Raw genomic sequence first — 20554 nt, 5'->3', positions numbered from 1 at the left:
ACCTGCAGGCAGCTGCCGTGGAGCGGACATCCTAGCCTCACATTAGACCCTGAATCCCAAAAACAGGATGAAGGATTTATGTTGGAAGCCTTTGCACCCCCTAACAATTCATGGGCCATCATTTTCCTGGGAGGAGGCTTACATCATCACATTTAGGTTAAGAATCGAGGATAACAGGCTGGAGATATGGCTCAGTGGTTAGGAGCATTGCTGCTCTTGCAGAAGACCTGAGTTCTATTTCCAGCATCCACATGCCTGCTCACAACTATCTAACTCCAGTTCCAGGGCAGCAGACACCCTCTTTTGATTTTCATGAACACCGGCACCACTGTGGTGCAGACATGCAGGCAAAACACTCAATGGTATTTAAAAAAAAAAATCAATCACTCACACACACCCAAAAACAAACAACAAAAACCCTGCTCACTCATTACAGTCCCAGCACCTGGGACGTAGGGGCAAACAGCTAAGTTTAAGGTCAGCCTGGTACACAGCAGGTTCCAGAATAGCCAGGGTTGCACAGAAATACCTTCTCTCAAAAAAACCAAAGTAAATGCTAGCTACCAAGACTTACTGAATGAATGACCATAAGACTAATGCTTAATATTCTAAATAGCATTCTTTAAATAAGGGGAAGGAGGTAAACAAGAGGCCACACAGATCATTATACAAGATTCAGTTTATATGGATTTGATAGTCAAAGGTCAATTTTGAGCATTATATACTAGAACTGTTCTTTTATGTTTGAGACCAAAGAGAATAGAGCACAAGTCCAAATCTGCTTGTTATTTTTCTACACTACAGCAATCAATATAAAATTGTTTCCCCACAGGTACAGTCTAGCTTATGTGCTCATGTGGCATCTTAGATGCGTGGCCACAGTTCAAAACAGATTCTAGTAGCTGGAGTACAAAGGATTCCTGTCATAGTAAATACTTTGCTCTGTTTTGGAATCTTGTTACAAGAGGTGCAAAGGTTCTCACAGGGGACTGGTAATGAAGCCGCTGTCCTGGGTGTCGCATGCCATGGTTACAGGGAAGATAAACACCTGCAGTATGCAGGGCTGTAGTGGAAGTTCATCTGTCTGTTGGAGGCTGTTCTGTCCAGGCTGGAGTCTTCAGGTTGGAGAGAGTTTGCCAACTGGAAAAGTAGCTCAGGTTGTACTGCAGTAAAATCACAAAACATTTCACTTTCTTAAGAAAGCTTGAAGAGTGTGGTCCCTTTGGCTTAAGGTAAGCATTAGCTTCTTGTGGTGATCCATGGAGTCAGAATGGGGCTCCCACCTCATGTAATCCCTGAGCAGCTGTGTTGAATAGTAATTTTTAAAAATTTTTTAATAAAAAACTAAATACTCTATTAAAATTCTTCCACAATGTTAGAGTGATAAATATATTTCTGTACAGAAACATTAGGTATTTAGGAACTGTACCCATCACCCCCTTTTCTGGGAGCCCCAGTCCTCTGCAGCAGTTAAGGTCCTAGGCCTCACTCTGGAGCCAGCCACTGCAAGCTACTCTACCCTTGACCCAGAAAGCAGCTCATTAGTTTACTGTTAGTTTACTAAGGATCAGAAACTGTTCATTGCTGAGGAATATTTGCCTCTTCGTTTTCTTTAGCATAATGTTGTTTTAAAAATACAAAAGTTCCTCCTACCAAGCAAGGCTAAATAAACCTTGCATAAATACAAAAAATACACTTAAAAAGAAAGCACATTCTCGAGAACAGTTCAGAAAGTTGATAATGTGACCATTTTGTCAAAATAGTCACAAGTGCCCAGGCAACCCGAAGCACTGACTAAAAGCTTGATTGTCCATGGCTAGGGTTATAGTAAAGCCCAGACCAGACTCAACACTGCTGTGAACCAATGAGATCCTGGCAATGAAGTGCTAGTCAGGCCTTGCTCTCTGGAAAGAGCTTTTTGGACTCAAAAGGGCTAAAATTCTTCCCCCTATGTTCAAACATTCTCCCTGAAGGTGTGGCCCCCTTCCTTCACTTAGATCCCAGGCCTCGCCCAGGCTGGCCTAGACCTTGCACCCCTCCCATCTCAGCTGGGATTGATTACAGGTATATACTACCAGCCCGGGGAATGTCTGCTCCTAGAGCTAAGATGAATCTTTTCCAATTGGGAAGAGGATATGGAGGCTTCTCTAATTCCCTCTAACAAATGCAAATAATGAAGGTTTGAGACTGGTTAGGAAGTAGCAAAGCTATTTGTCTCCAGATCTCTGCAAAGACAGACCACTGAAAATTAGTAACAAAATAAAAATACTGGCCAGGTGGTGGAGCACACCTTTAATCCCAGCACTTGGGAGGGAAAGGCAGGCTGATCTCTGGGTTTGAGGCCAGTGTGGTCTATAGAGCAAATTTCAGGACAGGCAGGGCTACACAAAGAAACTCTGTCTCAAGTGTTTACCCCTTAAGAAACAAAGAACCCAAACTAAGACTAGGTATAGGAGAAAGGACAAACTGACACTCTGGCTTCTGAGCCATTAAGCCTGTCTCCTTCCTCCTTCCCATCTAGCAGCTCTGACTTGAACAGACACTTGAAATAGGTGTGACTCTTCCCTCATGTGCACACTTTTGTAGGTGCTCAGTCAAAAGTCATGGGGCTTCAGAAGGCCACTGCACTGAAAGGTTGGCTTTCTAGTTTCAGGCAACTTGCTAGTCTCCTGAAAGCATTGTTGGGGAGATGCAACCACAGAGGCACTGGGGACCAACCAAGGAACTCCTTGCTGGTCTCTGCTTGGAGACAGACAAGGCAATGTGCTATACCCAGAGCCATAAGGGGCAGCAGGTCAGCATACACCTTACTCTGGAAGCATCTGTGGGAGTCCATTTTTCCATTTTCTAGTTAAAAGATGTACAGGTAACATTAAAGCAGAAGTGAGGGCTGGGGACCGGCTCAGTGGCAAAGTGCTTTGCATAGCATGCACGGGGCCCAGGGACTCACGGGAGAGGAGTAAGAAGGGGGAGAACACTTCAGCAAATTGGATCTGTAGTCTCCTCTGGCTCCTCTCCCAGTCACAGGAGCTCAAGGGACTGTGCTGAACCTAATTAGTATCACAAAGCACAATGGCGTACAAGTAACTGACTGTCTTATCTTGTACCAGGCAAATCTCTGTGTAACGCTCTGTTTATTTTCTCTAAACTTCATTACTCTGAACTTGTAAGTCTTAGCCCTCTCTGACATATGAGGAAATGGAGGCTCAGAAGTTAATTCAGTCACCCAAAACTGCCTAGTCAAACCCAAAGCCTCAGTTTCTCATGATCTAAGTATGATCATGTCTGCCTGGTTTAGTCTGAGAAGTTTCATCAATACTTTTTTAAGCTCTTGGAGTCTGGAAGTCTGGCTGCAAGCTTCTGAGTCTGTTTGGAAGACAGCTGTGATCTAAGCTCCAGGCCCAGCCATGCTGGCAGCATCTGGGATGGCTCAGCTTCTGGCCGTTCTGAGCTTCCTCCTGAAGTAGTCAGGGGCAGCCTCGTAGAGCCACTCGGCATCCACGACACAGAGGTCACGCATGTAGCATTTGTTGGTGTAGAGCAGTGAAGTGTAGACCACACAGGCAGGCTTGCAGTGGAAGAGGACAGATGACGGGTGGATGGCCACTGGCTGATGTGTGTCCGTGGTGGCATAGCTGCCATCTGTCTGGAGTTCAGCAGTACTCATAAAGAGGCTGTGAGCCAGGCAACGGCGGACACTCTCCATGTCCCCTCGAGATGACACGATTGGCATTGACATCTGTTTTAGAAGACAGAAAAGGCCTCAAACATTAATTCTCCCCAGCACTGCACACTGCAACACCTCACTGCACACTGCACCCAATACAAAGTGAAATTTGAATTGTCATCCAAAGGTGTCACTTCAAATGCCTTAGGCAGCAACTGGGGTAAAGGATGAGGATAGACTGAAATAAAAACAAAACAAACAAAACAAAACAGGAAAAAAATCAGCCTAGGGCAGGTGGGAATGGGAGAGAGGCATCCACATAGGCTCCACACTATGTACAGGTTGGGTGTGCTGAGGAGCAGTCTCCTCTGAGATAAAACCACCCAGCTGGCCCACTGGGTGGATCAAGCTGGGAGCCACTCACCCGCCTCTGACAGGTGACAGGCCCACTGACAGGCTCTGACAGTCCCTCACACACAGCTGCAGCCCTCCCCCAGGCAGTTGACGACTTGGTGGGATTCGAGAGCAAAGACTGAGCCTCCTGAAGATCACTGTGCAGAGGCCCCTCCCCACAACACACTCCAGACAGGATCCCTCGATAGGAAAAGCAGCCATCCTTGGGTGTAGGACTAGGGAGTCTGGAGGGTAGAGGTTGCCTACCCCTCCTCACAACATGCTGCAGACAAACTCCCTAGCTAGAAAAGCAGCAATCGGTGGAGAGCTGCTGGGCCCAGACACTGCAAAGCTGAGTGCAGCCGGCAGAGGCATCTGGACCATCAAAGAGGGGAGCCACTGACAAGTAGACAGTGTCAGCAGACACGGGACACTTGTTCAACACAGGCTGCCACCACCTCAGGAAAGAGACGGGGCAGAGATTCCTTTCCCCTCACCCCACACACACTGGGCAGCCTCCAAGTTTCAAGTACACAGTGAAGTTATTACATACATAAGACCCTGGTTTAAAAAAATGCTTCCCTGCTGTTTTCCAATTGTTCATTTGACCTTTTTTTTTTTTTTTTTTTTTGCTTGTTTGGTTTTTTTTTTTTTGGTTTTTTCGAGACAGGGTTTCTCTGTGTAGCCCTGGCTGTCCTGGTACTCACTCTGTAGACCAGGCTGGCCTTGAACTCAGAAATCTGCCTGCCTCTGCCTCCCAGAGTGCTGGGATTACAGGCATGCACCTCCACCCCCCACCCCCACTCATTTTACCTTTTAGTAGTTCTTCTTTCTCCTCCACCCCTCTCCTTTATTTTTTACAGACAAGGTTTCTTTGTGTAGCCCTGAATAGCCTAGAACTGGCTTGGTAGACCAGGATGGTCTTGAACTCAGAGATCTGCCTGCCTCTGCTTCCCAAATGCTAGGATTAAAGGTATGTACCATTATCACCTGGCAATTTTTTTTTAAAATCAGAAAATAGTTATAAAGTTTCTAAAACTTATACATGAGATCCAGGGTTCCATGCCCAGTACTACCCCACAAAACAATCTAAGTCACTGATACAATGTAAATTATGTAAAAGACAAGCTAATTGCCACAAGCCTTTAATCCCAGCACTTGGGAGGCAGGCAGATTTCTGAGTTCAAGGCCAGCCTGGTCTACAGAGTGAATTCCAGGACAGGGTTATACAGAGAAACCCTCTCTCGAAAAACCAAAAAAAAAAAAAAAAAAAAAAAAAAAAAAAAAAACCAAAAAAAAACCACCACCACCACCGCCAAAAAACAAAAAAAGCATTGCATAGTGGGTTCAATCAACAGTACTAGGGTGGGATGGGAATTGAGAAGGGGGAGGGGAAAAGACCAAACCACCATGGATTTCTATGAAAAAAACCATAACTGTGAGGGAGAGAAAGTAGAATTATGACTAACTTTTATATTCTGTGTATTTAAAGTTTTTCTACAACTAGAATTGTTTTCATACCACTGATGACAACCAAACTTTTCCCTGAAAGGGAGGTACTACCTTTAAGCAGATTTCCCTCAGCTGTGCTCTGACTTCAGCTACTAGCAGCATATTCTTGCTGTTGACAAAATTCTCTTTGCACCAGTCCTGAAAAGAAAAGGAGATATGTTAATCCTCTCATTTCTGTGCAGAGGAAATATGCACATACCCAAACTTGGATGGCACAGCTGAATTCAGAGGGGTCTACAGGTGTCAAAAGGAATATACCTTTATGTTGAAAAATATGAACTAGGAGAAATATGAATTATTTAAACTAAAATAAAACAAAGATTCCTGTCCTAGGGTCATCATGAAAAAGCTATGGGCTGGGATGCATGTACCACCATACCCATAAGGGACACGTACCTCTAGATTATTATTAAAGATCTGTAAGATAAAGACCAGGAAACCAGAGAAAAATGGACAAAACATACAGAAATGCCCAATACATTTACGTAAGGATGCCTGTCTTGTGTGGGATGGAGGCAATGTTGAGAACAATACAAACAGGTCACACAAGTGATTTCAACTATCATCTGGAGAGACAGTAGGGATGGGAATTCTCCCACACTCCGGCAGGGTCTGGCAAATGCATGCATGCTAGCTAGGTGAAGTTGAGCCACAGAGCACAGACCCACAAGTTTATGCTCACTGCCCTGCAGAATAATATTCCCTCTTGAGCACAAGGAGAGCTGAGCAAGAGACACTGTGGTGATGGAAACAGATGCAGCTGAAAGGGCAGACTGGATGCAGGCAAAGACAATGCTGCCTTTCTGTTTGTTTTGAGACAGTCTTACTATGTAATGTAGTCAACCAACCATGTCCCATTGAAAGCATGCCATTAGTGCTGGGTGTGTCCCACATCCCTGTCTGTGGTCTAGCTCTTGGAAGGCTGAAGATTACAAGTCTGAGGTCAACTTGGGTTATATACGTAAGCAAACCATAATTGTGAGGGAGAGAAAGACAAACGGATGGCATCCTGTTGATGGCACACACACACACACACCAAAGGCAGAACAGTTCAGTAAGGAAGGACTCACAACTTTTTACTGCATCTGCACCTTTTTTATTCATTTAAATATAAATTGAGGGCCATCAAGAAATGACTCAGCTGGTAAAGATGCTTGTTGCCAAGTCTGAATACCTGAATGGGTGTGCACACACCTATACACACTTTAACACACACACACACTGCAAACATAAATAAAGGTAAACATAGCAAAATTAACAAATGCTAAAATTGCTAAATGCTAAAACTGTAGGGTACCTGGTTTTTTTCAAAGCACACAAAGGCACAATTACAGATTTATTAGCATAGAGAGAATATACTCCCATTTTCCATTTTAGTATAAAGAACTCAAATGTCTTATCAAAAACAAGTATAAAATCTGAGCAGGTAGGCAAGAAAACATCTTGTATGGCTTGAATATTCGCCAAAGCTTCAGTGAATCCCTACTGCAGAACATTGAGTGGAAATTTAATCCAATTATGATACTTGTGGGCCAGTAAGATGGTTTTGTAAATAAGGTGCTTGCCACCAAGTTTGATGACCCGGGTTCAAGCCATGGAACACACATAGCAGAGAGCAAGACTGGGAATTGCCCCTGACCTCCACACTTAACGCTCCTCCTCCCTCACAGCTTGACTCTCAGCACTTCAGGCAGAGCTCTTGAGTTTGAGGCCAGCTTGGTCTACATAGTGAATTCAGGACAGCCACAGCCAAGCTGGGTGGTAGATCTTTGTGAGTTTGAGGCCAATTTGGTTTACAAAGAAGACAGCCAGGGCTACCCAGAGAAACCCTGTCTCACCAAACCAAGCCGAACCAAACCAAACCAAACCAAACCAACCTCCCTTAAAATAAATAGCTAGGCATAGTAGCACATGCCTTTAATCCTAGCAGTTGATAGGAATAAGCAGGAATACATTGGAAATTCAGCCTATATAGGAAATTCCATGAATTATGTAGTGAGAACCTGTTTCAAAAACAAAACAAATTTGAAAACCTGAGGGGCTGGAGAGACAGGTGCAGAGTTAATTTTGCCCACTTTTTCAGAGGACCAGGCCCAATTTCTAGCACTCATATTGTAGCTTACAACCATCCCTGGGAATCTGACACCTTCTTCCGGCCTCCACAAGAACAGCAAGCATGTGGTGCCTAGATATTCAAAAGGGCAAACACACAGACACAGATACAGACACACACACACACACACACACACACACACACACACAGAGACACAGACACACACCAATTTTAAAATGACATCTGGAAAATGACTAGGTTTAAATAAGGCCAGAAGATAAGGCCCCATGACTGAATCCCCACTGGTCCCTAAAGAGCCCAGACACACAGATACACACACTGCCTTTCTCTTGCTGTGTGATGCTCTGTTCTATCTTGAAGCATCAGATAAGACCTCTAAGTCTTACCAGTCTATAACGTGAGACAAAAGAAATCTCTTTTCTTTATAAAATAGCCTTTCTCAAGTATGTCTTTACAGTAATGAAATATGGGCTGGAGCTGGGTGTAGCAGCACCTGCCTTTAATCACAGTACTGGGGAGGCAGGGGCAGGTGGTTGTCGGTTTATTCAAGGCCAGCCTCCAGGCTAGCCAGGGACACAGAGCCCTTGTACCCTCCCTCCCTTCCAAAAAAAGGGGGTAAGATAGTCTAAGATAGTCTTTAATTACTCAACTAACCTGTCCATAGTTATGAGACACATGCAGAACGAACACCTGAAATAACATTTCTAGCGATGTCCCAGCACTTATACACATCTGTGTGTGTGTGTGTGTGTGTGTGAGAGAGAGAGAGAGAGAGAGAGAGAGAGAGAGAATGAGAAAGAGAGAGAGACAGAGACAGACTTTTTAAGATGATTTGGCCAAAAAAAAGATTACTTGAAAGCACAAGCCTGAGAGCAAGAGGGAACTCACCTTATTCCCACCTATGTTTTTGAAGGTCCGATAGATATTGAGCAGGGTGATGTGATCCCCCTCACTGGATATGAATTTCTTCCGGACACTCTGCACTTCATCTCTCCGGGCAGGAGGGTTGTAAAGGACACTGTCCACAGACAGCAGGGAGACTATGGTCAGAATCTCTTCTGTACAGTGGAATTTGGAGGACAGGAGGATTGTCTGGAAAAGTCAAATTTAAAATGCATGTGTCAAATTTCTTACCTTCTGAACAGCGTTTCTGTACACTCTCTTGCAGCTTCCATTAAAGGAATATGATGGCTTTAAGACCAGAATACTATGTTAATGCCATTCACGTCTTTGTAAAACAGAGATGCCATCCCCACAGGACTCCAAATCTTTGTGGGTAGGCTTGCGACTGATGTCTGAGTCTCATACATGACAATTTACTATTGGGTCAGCACTGCACACAGAGGAGGGGTGACGTGCAGTTTTTGAGAGAGCAAGTAAGGTTCAGAAGCACTGTGCTTAGGCATGTCCTAACCTGAGGTAGAGACAAAGCAATGAGGAGGAGGGGTCATTTACTTTGGCAAATTTGGGCTCTAAAGGAAATGCTGCCATCTTTCTTCCAATTGGAGTCAGGGTAAGCTGGTCATCCTTATGTTCAAGAGCACCTAACAGGTCCAGTTGGGCAATGGCCGCCTCAATGTGATCTACAGAAACAGAGACATAAAAGGGAGCCAGTAGTCCAAAACAGGAAGAAGATGTAGCTCGTTGAGTGTGTCTGGGTGCTGCTGACTCTACAAACACCAGGACCACCCACCACTGTCCTCACACTGTTCTAAGCCGAGTGACACACTAAATAGCAAAAGATGTATAAAGCAGTCCTGGGAGAGCAGTTACACGGGGGTGGGGTAAGGGTAGGGGGTGGCAAATGGCCAGGCAGAGGTCCAGGGGTCTGGCTTCCATGGTGTGGGTAGTATCACACAGATGTTGGCTACGTTACCATTATATTTTATATTTATTATTCCTTTCTAGGAATTTCCAAATGAAAAAAAATGGAGTAGAACAGTGTATCCTATGTGCAGTTTGTGTTCTCAAAGATTTACACATTCCCACATGCACAGACTTTTGTGTAAAAAAGAGCCAGAAAATGTCTCTTTGAAAAAAGAACTGACTTGAGGTTCAGAGTGGGATCCAGGGCACCTATTGACGGTTTACCCTCTTGATTAACAACTGCATTTCCTTAAAGAAGAGGGAAATGGTACAGAGATCAAGATCCAGGTGCAAAAGATTACCAGCGAAGGGCAGGGATCGGTCAAAGCCCAGTGTAATGCAGAGATCTGACCTCTTTGCCCTTTTGTTGGGCTTCAGGGGCGTCCATGGATACCCGATGAGGGTCCCTGCTTCCTGCACAATGGCGCTATAACACGGAACCCACAATGCATGACAAATGAAATCAAATCAGCAAAACAACAGGACCAAATTTTCTGATAAGAACTTCTTTGCACTGTCTGTCTTGCCTGTCTGCCTATCTGCCCGCCTGCCCGCCTGCCTGCCAGTTTACCTGGAGAAGGTTTGGACATGAAGTCAAAGGTGAGCACATTTGGGACTTTCATTGCTAGGAGCTGAAGAATCACACTTGCCAGGTTACACCTGTGAGGGAAGAAATGAGGGTCATTTTCTCCCTGACTCCAGTGTCAAAGCCGCTTCCCCAAAAGCATCAGTGAAAGCTGCAGCCCGACAACAGAGCAGGCGGGGGCGGGGGTGTGGGGGCGGGGGTGTGGGTGGGTGGGCAGGGGTGTGGGTCGGTGGGCAGGGGTGTGGGTAGGTGGGCAGGGGTGGGGGTATGAGGGAGTGGGGGAGAGCAGATGCACGGCAGTGCAGGAGCAACCTGGACCTACCTCTGGATCTCTGGGACCGTCATCTTCTCGAACTTCTCAAACTCATCCTCAGTGTAGAGTCGGTAGCAGATGCCACTGTCCTCTCGCCCAGCCCTGCCCGTGCGCTGCCAGGCCTGGGTCTTTGATACTCTCTGGACGGCTAGGACCTCAAGACCACTGTCTGCAGGGAGAAAGGGCCATGAGTGCCTTGCCTCATCACATAAGCAAACTGCTTCTAGAATGCTGGCAAGAAGAAATGATGCTGAGTACCACTGAGTGTTTCTGCAACACAGAGGTCAGGGAAAACTCAAGGCTAAACAAGAAAGCACAAAGCCAGGTTGCTCGGTCACTTTAAACCTCATGGTGAAATTGAACTCAGCAATGAGCCATGTGTGAAATGTTAAGAAACACATCACAACACCCTCTGCAAGCAAGGGAGCAGGAGAATGGCTTTAGAAGTTTGGGCTTATATCATGGGATGGCCAACTATCCCTGCTGCCTGGCACAGAGGGTTTCTTGGGCATTTTGGTGCTGGAGTTTCTAGCTAAATGAAAAAACTGGTCATATATCAATATGTTTCTATAAGAAAACAGATCATGTGGCATTTATTTCCCTGAAGTAAAAGGTTATTCTCTCTCAAGAACAGGAATATTTTGAACTAGAGACTTATACTTTGTCACCAGGACATGTGTGAAAGTTTACCCCTCCAGTGTTTAGGAGATGCCAATTTACTATTGGGTCGCTATAACTGCAGCAGCCCTAGTTCCTCTGTGGACTAAAGCAAGGTAAGAATCAGAAATGTGTAAATTTGACTTCGAGCCAGTCTGACCCTTGCAGGACACAGTCAGTGCTTCCCCTCTGTGCTTGCCACTCCAGAGTGCCTGTCTCCTTCCTGGGAAACCTCAAAGTCCACAGCAGCCACATTCCAATGGCCCTGCGAGAGTCTGTGACTGGTGCCAGGCTGTCCCTGGGCTTCTCCCACCATTCTCAGCCAGTTTCCCGTAGGCTTTCAGACCTCAGAACAGGCCTGATCTGTTCTCAGGTTCTCTACAACTGAGTTCTTCCTTTTCTTGACTTCCTGCCTCATCAGGTCTTCTTTGTGGTCATGGGTGGGAACTGTTCCTGTCATTCGAATCTCAGCTCCACACAAATGTTTACTTGGGAGGAAATGGTGGGATTACAGTTCTAATCACTGCTCGCTATGTACAGGAGGCATTCACGAGCTCCAGTTTCTCACCAGGGTTATACTTCTTTGCTTTGACCATGCCCGTGTCAACGACATATTTTATCCCTGTAATGGTTATGGAGGTTTCAGCAATGTTGGTTGAAATGATCACTTTGCGATAGCCCTAAAAGGAGGAAGAGAACCAAAAAGCCATATGACACACACACACACGATTCAGAAGTTGAATACATTCTCACCATGTATTTCCACAACTTGCTTATGATCAAGAAAAGGTGATTTCATTGTTAATAGTCATACTAATTTCAGTTCTTATACTTGGTAAAGGACAAAGAGAAAGGGAGGACACTGGTCCTTTAACTGAGGTCCTGAAGGTTAATTTGAGGCGTTAATGAAGTGTACAAGAACAAGCTAAAGATTCAAGGCAAGTACACAGATAGGAGTTGGAATCCTGGCCCTACTGTGTGCCTTAAGCAATCCCCACCTCTCTTCTTGGGGGCCTCAGCGTCCCTCATGGCATTCCAAGAGAATGACAAGTGGTCTGTGTGTCAGCACTGTGTCTGGCACACAACAAATGGTTTATGGGCAATAAGTTTATGCTAGCGCTTGGAGGAGCCACTCCTTCACCTTTCAGCCTCTACACCTTTATGCCTTCCGTCATCAGGACAACTGTTCCCCTCCTCACAGGCCAGCTCTCCGTCAGCTGACCTGGTCTCTGAGTACTCCTCCTTCCACCTTCTCTGGATCATGGTACACATGGACACGTGACGTGATGCCCAGTGATGTGGTGGCACGCTCACCTTTGGGGCCCCTTGAAAGACTCGAAGCTGCTGTGAATAGGGCAGGGAGGCATAGAGAGGAAGGACGAGCATTGACGGGCAGCCGTCTGGGAGGTGCTTGGCAATGTCTCGGCAGGTCTTGCTCATTGCTTCAATCTCCTCCTGACCAGTGAGGAACACCAGGATATCTTGAGAAGAGGGAGCTTCCTAGAGAGAGAACATTCATGATGGTGGTATCTCCAGGGTTTTTATTTTCTGTTTCACTTTTTAATATGAAGATGAAGCAAGACCGACAGTGGTATCTCCCTGGGAAAGATTCTCACCAGCAGTGCCCAGAGCTGCTAATGTGAGAGCCAGCCAACTATGATCGGAAACCATAGGAAGTTTTGAGAGGAACTGTTTTTGTAAGACAATACCATGAAAAAGCCCAATCAGAGGTAAAGGAGTTCTGTATAAAACTACTTTTAGGCTGGTGAGATGGCTCAGGGGGAAAAGAAAAGGCACTTGCTGCCAAGGCTGCTGGCCTGAGCCTGTTCCCAAGACCCATGTGGTGGGGGGACGGACCTGACTCCCTCAGGCTCTTCTCTGACCTCCACACAGGCACTGTGACTTGAGCACCACACCCTACCATACACACAATGAATAAATAAGTGCAAAAAATAATTTTTATTTTCAGTTCACAGCTTACAAATGTGGAACACTTTATAAATTTGCTGTCATTCTTGTGCAGGGGCTGTGCTGATCTTCTCAAATTTTCGTGTACGTGCTGCTGAAGCAAGCACGCAAAAAATAACTTTTAAGAGTTTCGTTCCCTTCCTTTTCTTATGCGTGTAGTGTGTACATGGAGTGTGTGTGCCTGTGCTCATGGGTGGCCAGAAACATAGCAGGTGACTTCCTTCACCTGCTGGCCCAAGAGGGGGGACCTTACTCAGCTGGAAGCTCACTGTGAGCTGGCACCAGGGTAAAGGCACTTGCTGGTCACCTGAACTTGAGCCCAAGGACCCACGTAAAGGTGGAAATAGAAAACTAACTCTATAAAGTTGTTTTTTGATCTCTACAGTGTGCTTTGCCCTTCCTCCAACACATATCATGCACACATGTGCATGTACAGTCCCCCTCCACAATAATTTTTAAAATAAAATTCTAAAAAAATTTTCTTCTAAAGTTGGCTTTTGGCAGTTCGAAGAGGCAGACTGGCTTTTTCTTCTTTTTCAAACATTACCAAGTTGACAGTAAAAATAACTGTTTCCATCCCTTAGAAGAGGAAAAAAAAATCACTGCCCTAAAATGACAAAGACGAGACACAAGTGGGTTCAACTCATTTTTGGAAGGTGGAAGACATGGGGGAGGGGCTCGTTAGGGGAGCTGCTTAGGAGAGAAGTGACAAGAATCGTGGGTGGAGGCTGCGGCTCAGTGTGGAGCACTGTTCTAGCATGAGCACAGGGCACAGCAGCGGGAGGACTTTGGGCAGAGCACCTGCTCCAGCCTCAAACTCAGAGATCTACCTGCCTTTGCTCCCAAGTGCTGGGATTGAAGGCTCAACTGCTGCTTTAAACTGAGATTGGTTTTTTTTTTTTTTGGTTGTTTGTGACAGGGTTTCTCTGTGTAGCCCTGGCTGTCCTGGAACTCACTCTGTAGACCAGGCTGGCCTCGAACTCAGAAATCCGCCTGCCTCTGCCTCCCAAGTGCTGGGATTAAAGGTGTGTGCACCACCACCAGCCAGCTCCAGGGATCCACTGGTCTCCATCCCTCCCTCCCTCCCTCCCAGACAATCACTGAGCTTCCGATGCATGTCGATGCATGTCGACATGTGGCTGTTACGTGAGTGCTAGCGGTCTAAACTGAGATTGTTAAACTAAATGTGTTTTTGAGTTGAGTTCTCCAATAGGCCAGACTGAGCTTGAGCTCCCTAAGTAGGGTAGGATGGCCCTGGACTCTTCTATCAGTGCTGCCAGGCCGTGCTGGGGATCAAACTCAGTGCTTCAAGCCTGATCGGCATCATTTTAGACTGAGCTACATTCCCAGACCAACTGTCTGCTTTCTAAAACTGTGAACTACAAAAGCAATACTAGGTTAAAATACAAAGTGTTTGCCTCTACATATTCTCAGGAAATTAATATACAAATTAAAAATATATATATAAATCAAACTAAAACAAGAGATTAATCATCCACAATCTTTTTTATATACGTATGTTCATGTGTATCATGCATGGAGGCCAAATACCAAATCTTCATCTACCACTCTCCATCTTACTTTTGAGACAGGAGTTCTCACTGAATCTAGAGCTCACAGACTGTCTAGGCCAGCCAGGGAGCCAGCTCCAGGGATCCACTGGTCTCCATCCCTCCCTCCCAGACAATTACTGAGCTTCCGATGCACGTCGACATGTGGCTGTTACGTGAGTGCTAGCGGTCTGAACTCAGGGCCTCACACTTCTCTGGTAAGCCCCTTACCTACTGAATCATTCCCCAACCTTTGATCATTCCCATGTAAATGTCAATTTTTAATAAAATCAAAAGGCATTTTGCAATATCTAAAAGTTTTGAAACACCTCAGGACAACATGTTTGGCAGTAAATATCTGTAAATGCAGCAAACAGGAAACCTAGGCAGGAAGACAACAAGTTGGAGGCTAGCCTGGGTTACATGACAAGACAAAATATACTTGTATAGCATGTAAGTTGCAACATAATCTATACTTCCCCATAGGTTCCGATTTTAAAGAAAGGCACATGAACTACTCTTGGAAGCCATGAGAGCTTTCTGGCTCAGAGGTGGATGGCTGCTGATTAGAGTTGATTTATTTATTAATTTTTTTCAGAGAAATTAAGAAATATCATTTAAAGAGGCAAATGATATAGAAAATGAACTTTTTTAAGGGGTCATTTTATTATGTATTTATTTGTGTGTGTGGCACATGTGTGGAGGTCGGAGGAAAATTGCCTGTTGCATCTTTCTTTTGGCCATGTGGATCCCTGGGGTTGAAATCAGGTCTCAGGCTCAGCACGAAGCACCTTACTTGCTAGACATCTCACTGGCCCTCAAATGAGCCTATTCTTGATACAATTCACAGAGCTGTCAGATTCTGTGGCTTTTCTTTCAGAGGCTACCTATTCTCACTATCAATTGTAAGGGGAAACAGCATTTGCCAGGGATTTTCATCCCTCTCCATACCTGATGGATCTGGAAGACTGAGACAAGAGCTGCATGTAGGTAATCCTGCTGAGGCTGCTTGGTGTAGAAGATCTGGATTGGATGCTGTCGACCCTCAAGGTAGAGGACAGGGGCTCCATTGAAGTACTGAGAAAACAGGTCGACATCCATGGTGGCTGACATCACAATCACCTACAGGAAATGAGGAGGGTGGGAAGCAGGCACTGGACAGCCTGTCTATAAATGCTCAAACAGGGCTGAGGCCCGCTCTGCTCCCACCATGGGGAACTTTCTCCCACGTGCCTGAAGCAGAATTGGCAGGAGATACACCCTGCGAAGAAAGGCCTGGTCCTTAAACACTGCCCACATACTTTGAGAGGCAGTTTCCCTAGCTCCTTTCGCCTCTTCTGTGCAGTCTTCACCACTCCAAAGAGCACATCTGTGTGGATAGTCCGCTCATGGGCCTCATCCAAAATGACACAGCTGTACTTCCGAAGCAAGGAGTCTGAAATTGCTTCACGCAGAAGCATGCCGTCTGTCAGGAACTTGATCCTGGTGTCTTCTGAGGTGACATCTTCAAAACGCACTGTATAGCCAACCTGTGAGAAAATATAACTCCTTTATTCATTAAACATTTACTGAATACCTATTGACTGTATATCCAGAACTGTCCTCAGCAGTGTGGCAAACTGAGACCTATAGCACCCTGGCTCCTCCCTCAGGAGTGTAGTCTATCTGTAGAGAAACAGCAATGAAACATCACCAAGAACTAAAATCCAGGGCAAGCAATATGGAGCAGAAGGTAAAAGCACTGGCCTTGCAGGCCTGACAATCTAAATTCAATCTCCAGAGCCCAGAGAGATGAGAGATCTAACTCCCAAATTGTCCTCTGACCCCCATAGGTGACATGCCCATATATAATACAAATATGAATCTGTCGCCTACATAGCTCCAAGACTCATTCTATATACCTACATATAGTAAAAAAGTTACAAGACTTTTACAGAAATTATATACATAGTTTATGTAAAATTATATAACTTATATAAAATATATGTATATATATAAATAGATACACACATATACATATATACACATACATACATATATATGTAATATAGTTTCTGGACAGACATGATAACTGCATGCCTGTAATCCCAGCACTCTGTAGGCAGAGGCAGGAGGACTGCTATAAGTTCAAGGCCATCCTAGTCTATAGGTCTATATATTAAGTCCCATGCTAGCTGGGTATACAAGTGAGACCCTATCTAAGAAAAAACTCAAAACAAACCAACAAACAAAAAAATGACATTCTTGAAGTCTTAACCAGGTAAGTTAGGGGTAAAGGGTCCAGCTTACTAGCAGGGCACTTGCCTAGCACATGAGAGAACCCGAGTTCAACCTCCAGCACCATGCAATGTTTACATGCACACCTAAATCAGAGTCCAAATCTAACTTACCAAACTTTCCAATATCTATGAAATCAAAGCTAATAGTCAGTGATCTCTTGAAAACTGAGATTTGCCTAAATAACAGTGGCTATTTGTTTATTTATTTACTTAAAAGAAGCAAGCTGCTTGACTGGGTATTGTGGCACACCCCTGCCATCAGGAGGCTAAGGCAGAAGGACTGAGGATTCAGGGTACCAGTTTGTGCTACATATTGGACTTCTGCATCAACAACGTGGGTGGGAAGTGGAGACAGAGAAAGGACTTGTTCAGAAAAATAAAAGGCTGGAGCACAGAGGGTGCTCGTCACTTAAGTAGCACTCATAGTAAGTAACACAGTGAGGTACCAGCTTCCCGAGCTCAGTCCTCTTCTCATCTGAGACTCTGGTGGCAAGAGAGATGGCGGCCACTCGACGGGGCTGGGTCACAGCAATGATGCCCTGGCGGCTAATTCCCCCTTCGTAGAGGTACTGTGGGATCTGAGTTGTCTTCCCAGAGCCAGTTTCCCCTAGGAGAGAAAAGAAACTCTTCTTATTCAAAGGAGACTAAGGGAAACTCACCAAACAAACAGCTCCAAGTCAGGAAAAACAGAACAAAACCACAAAAGAAAATACTGAGTTCCTAAGTCTCAGGCAAATGGGCACCCAGGAGGCCCAATTACAGTTCAAAAACTTTTAGAATGGGCTGGGAATGGAGGTGTGTGCAGTTAATCGAAGCAGACAGAGATTGGTGGATCTTTTTGAGTTCTAGGCCAGCTTGGTCTACACAGTCAGTTCCAGGACAGCCAGGCTACATAATAGACAGACTGTCAAACAAGCAAGCAAACACACTTACAAACAATAAAAACACACTAAACATTTAGGATGTTTATATGGTTTGGCTCAAAATTCCACTTGCAGAAATTTAGTCTAAGAAAACAAAGGTATTTTAATTTAATTTGTCCCATGATGCCAAAAACAAAATGAAAAACAAAGCAACCCCAAACAAAACTGGAAACATACAATAGTAGGTAACTGGTATACTTACAACACAAAGTGAGATATGGCAGTCATATAGCTTAATAAAAAACTGATATGACGAGATGTCCATTCATATATTGCTCGCCCTTTGCTCTGGCTGCTGCTTGCTGCTCTCCTCACACCTTCTGACTGTCTGCCCTCTGTATTATGGGTACAGTACCTATCTGTCCTCACTGATTGGCAAGTTAAAGGATGAGTCAGCCTGCAAGTTCCCACCCCCAGGCTGCACTAGGGCCCCTCCCCTGCGGGATCCTTAGTGCCTAGCACTGATCATTCCAAACAGTACAGAACTACTTAAATGTTTCTGCCCTAATTGCAGAGGCAGAGGTCTCTTCATAGGCTTGAACACTGCCTAGAAGCAAGCACTCAATGAAGGTTGCTTCCCATGTCTGTCTGCTGGAACCCCTAAAAGCACCTGATTAGAAGAACTCAGGAAACTTGCACATCCATTTTTGCTACTTAAGTCCTCCAGGTCCACAAGTCTTGCATTTTCTTCCAGCTCCCAGCCTGCCTCTGACGGCTCAGCTGTCCAGACTCAGCTAAGGATCTCAGACTAAGAATTTGATTATCCTGCATTTTCCTGCTGAATCCTCCACACGACCTCAGATGTAGATCGATGTCTCTCGGGCATTTTCCCCACTCCTATTCCAAGGCAACTGACTATTGCCAAAATAAAATATGCCAGCCATACAAATGCAGGGACAAAATTCACCTGGGCATCAGCTCTACAGTCCATCTTGTTCCTGTTTTTTGCAGCCTATCTTCTGACTCCATCTCCCCAAGAGCCTCCTCAAGGCTCTGGAACTTTATTTTCCTCAGAACTCTTGGATCTTCTCAAATGTGACTTCCCTCTGCTTCTCTGCTATAAGCACTTTTGCCTCCTCTGTGCCAGCCTTTCTCCTGTGCCAGGTGGGCTCTCCGTAACTCCTGATGCCTGGGACCCCCCCCCCCTTAAATTTCCTGACCTTTGATCCATTAGTTCTATCTTCAGTGTCCTCTCTGCTCAGTTCACCAAAATCTGTAAATATTTCCAAGTTCTTCAGCTTCCCTTGGTTGGCCAAAGCAGAAACCTGTTTCCACTGCCTTCATTCTTTCGCCTCCTAATTACTCCTCAGTCCAATGCCAGCTCTGTTCCTAAAGTTCTTTTGAAAAAATTCTTAATAGGAGCTGTAATCAATACTACATATCCAACGTGCATTCCGCCCCGCCCCCTCCTCCCGCCATGTTTACACATATTACTATGGGACTTGACTGGCGCATCTATTCACTCCCTTCCTAGAACCCTGTTCCACCGACTGGCAGGACTCCGCCTCTTTCTCGATTATGACTTTCTTTCAGGAACTCCTATCTTAAACACTGTAGCAAAGCCACTAGAAATCAGTCCCTGTCCTCGAACACTGCCAAGCTCTTCTAGTACACAAGAAGTTGGTTCTCGCCGGGCGGTGGTGGCACACGCCTGTGATCCCAGCACTCTGGGAGGCAGAGGCAGGCGGATTTCTGAGTTCGAGGTCAGCCTGGTCTACAGAGTGAGTTCCAGGACAGTCAGAGCTACACAGAGCAACCCTGTCTCGAAAAAACCAAATCCAAAACAAACAAACCAACAAACAAAAAAAAGTTGGTTCTCGGTAACTGAATTCTTTCAGACAGCCGGTTTCTCCATCGCTGAACAGAATGACAGTCCCCAGGGACCCGCTCCGCAGCTGCTTTCTCAAAAGCCTCGGTGAGGCCCATCCTGCAAAGCTCTCAGTGTCTCCAATACGCTCCCCACACCCCGTCACGGAAGGTGAGTATCCTCAAACTCGCACAGTGCGGTCCACGCCAGCAGGATAGATACCTCTGTCCGCCTCTTTCCAGAGGTCCCGGTTCACACCCGGCACTGAAACCCTTTCAAGTTTGTTGAAGAAACCAACGCAAGAAACCAACGCAAAGAAAGTGAGAAGCACCTAAGAAAAACTGCCCTCGCAGAGCCAGGGATCTAGAGCAAGGAAGGTCCACCAAAGTGGCCACTCACCGATGAGGACCGCGTTGTCCAGGTTTCGGAGCTGAGCCAACAGTTGCCCCCGCGCCCGGAAGATGGGCAGACTCCGGCGCTGCAGCTCCAGGGCCTCACGGTAGGGACTGGCCGAAGGCTGGGCCAGCGGCGGCGTCTGCCTCCGGCCTCCTCCGGCTCCGCCGCCGCCGCCAGCCGTCAACAGCATCACTACTCGCCTCCCGGGAGGGCAGGAGCCCGGCCGGAATCTCTTGGCGGGCGGGAGGCCCGCCTCCTCCGGCATGTCGGGAGGACCGCGGCAGGAGGCAGGGACGCGGGCAGCTCCGCTCAGCAGTAGACAGCAAGCGCGCACCGCCCCTTTCTCGCCACGTGCAGGCGTGTCGGGCGACCACCGATGACCTCACAGCCGCCTCCTGCCTTGAGGAAGGGAACTGCAATTCCCAGCATGCATTGTAGGTTTGTGTAGCGTTTAGCATTTGCATCCTGTGAGAGCAAGGCCGGAGGTGCGACCTTAAAAACGGCCCGCATAACTACATGGAACGATAGCTGTGCGGTTCCATAGGTCTTTGTTGCATAATGAC

The 20554-nt window shown here is 46.0% G+C and overlaps 1 protein-coding gene and 1 pseudogene across 1 annotated transcript; both read right to left on the bottom strand.

The window, feature by feature from the left end:
* Nucleotides 1-661: 661 nt before the first annotated feature.
* Dhx33 (DEAH-box helicase 33) lies at nt 662-20349 on the bottom strand. Its single transcript, XM_052196658.1, has 12 exons — nt 19995-20349; nt 17312-17472; nt 15888-16115; nt 15538-15708; nt 12383-12568; nt 11637-11748; nt 10421-10580; nt 10084-10172; nt 9102-9229; nt 8535-8738; nt 5624-5710; nt 662-3739 (listed from the first exon to the last, which is right to left on the bottom strand). The coding sequence occupies exons 1-12, from the start codon at nt 20254-20256 to the stop codon at nt 3431-3433; spliced, it is 2097 nt and encodes a 698-aa protein (XP_052052618.1). The 5' UTR covers nt 20257-20349; the 3' UTR covers nt 662-3430.
* On the bottom strand, nt 13048-13143 carry LOC127695646 (uncharacterized; annotated as a pseudogene).
* Nucleotides 20350-20554: the final 205 nt, after the last annotated feature.

This window comes from Apodemus sylvaticus, chromosome 10 (genome assembly GCF_947179515.1).
Source record: "Apodemus sylvaticus chromosome 10, mApoSyl1.1, whole genome shotgun sequence".
NCBI lineage: Eukaryota > Metazoa > Chordata > Mammalia > Rodentia > Muridae > Apodemus > Apodemus sylvaticus.
The sequence above is the reverse complement of the archived record's forward strand: the minus strand, read 5'-3'. Positions and strand labels throughout refer to the sequence as shown.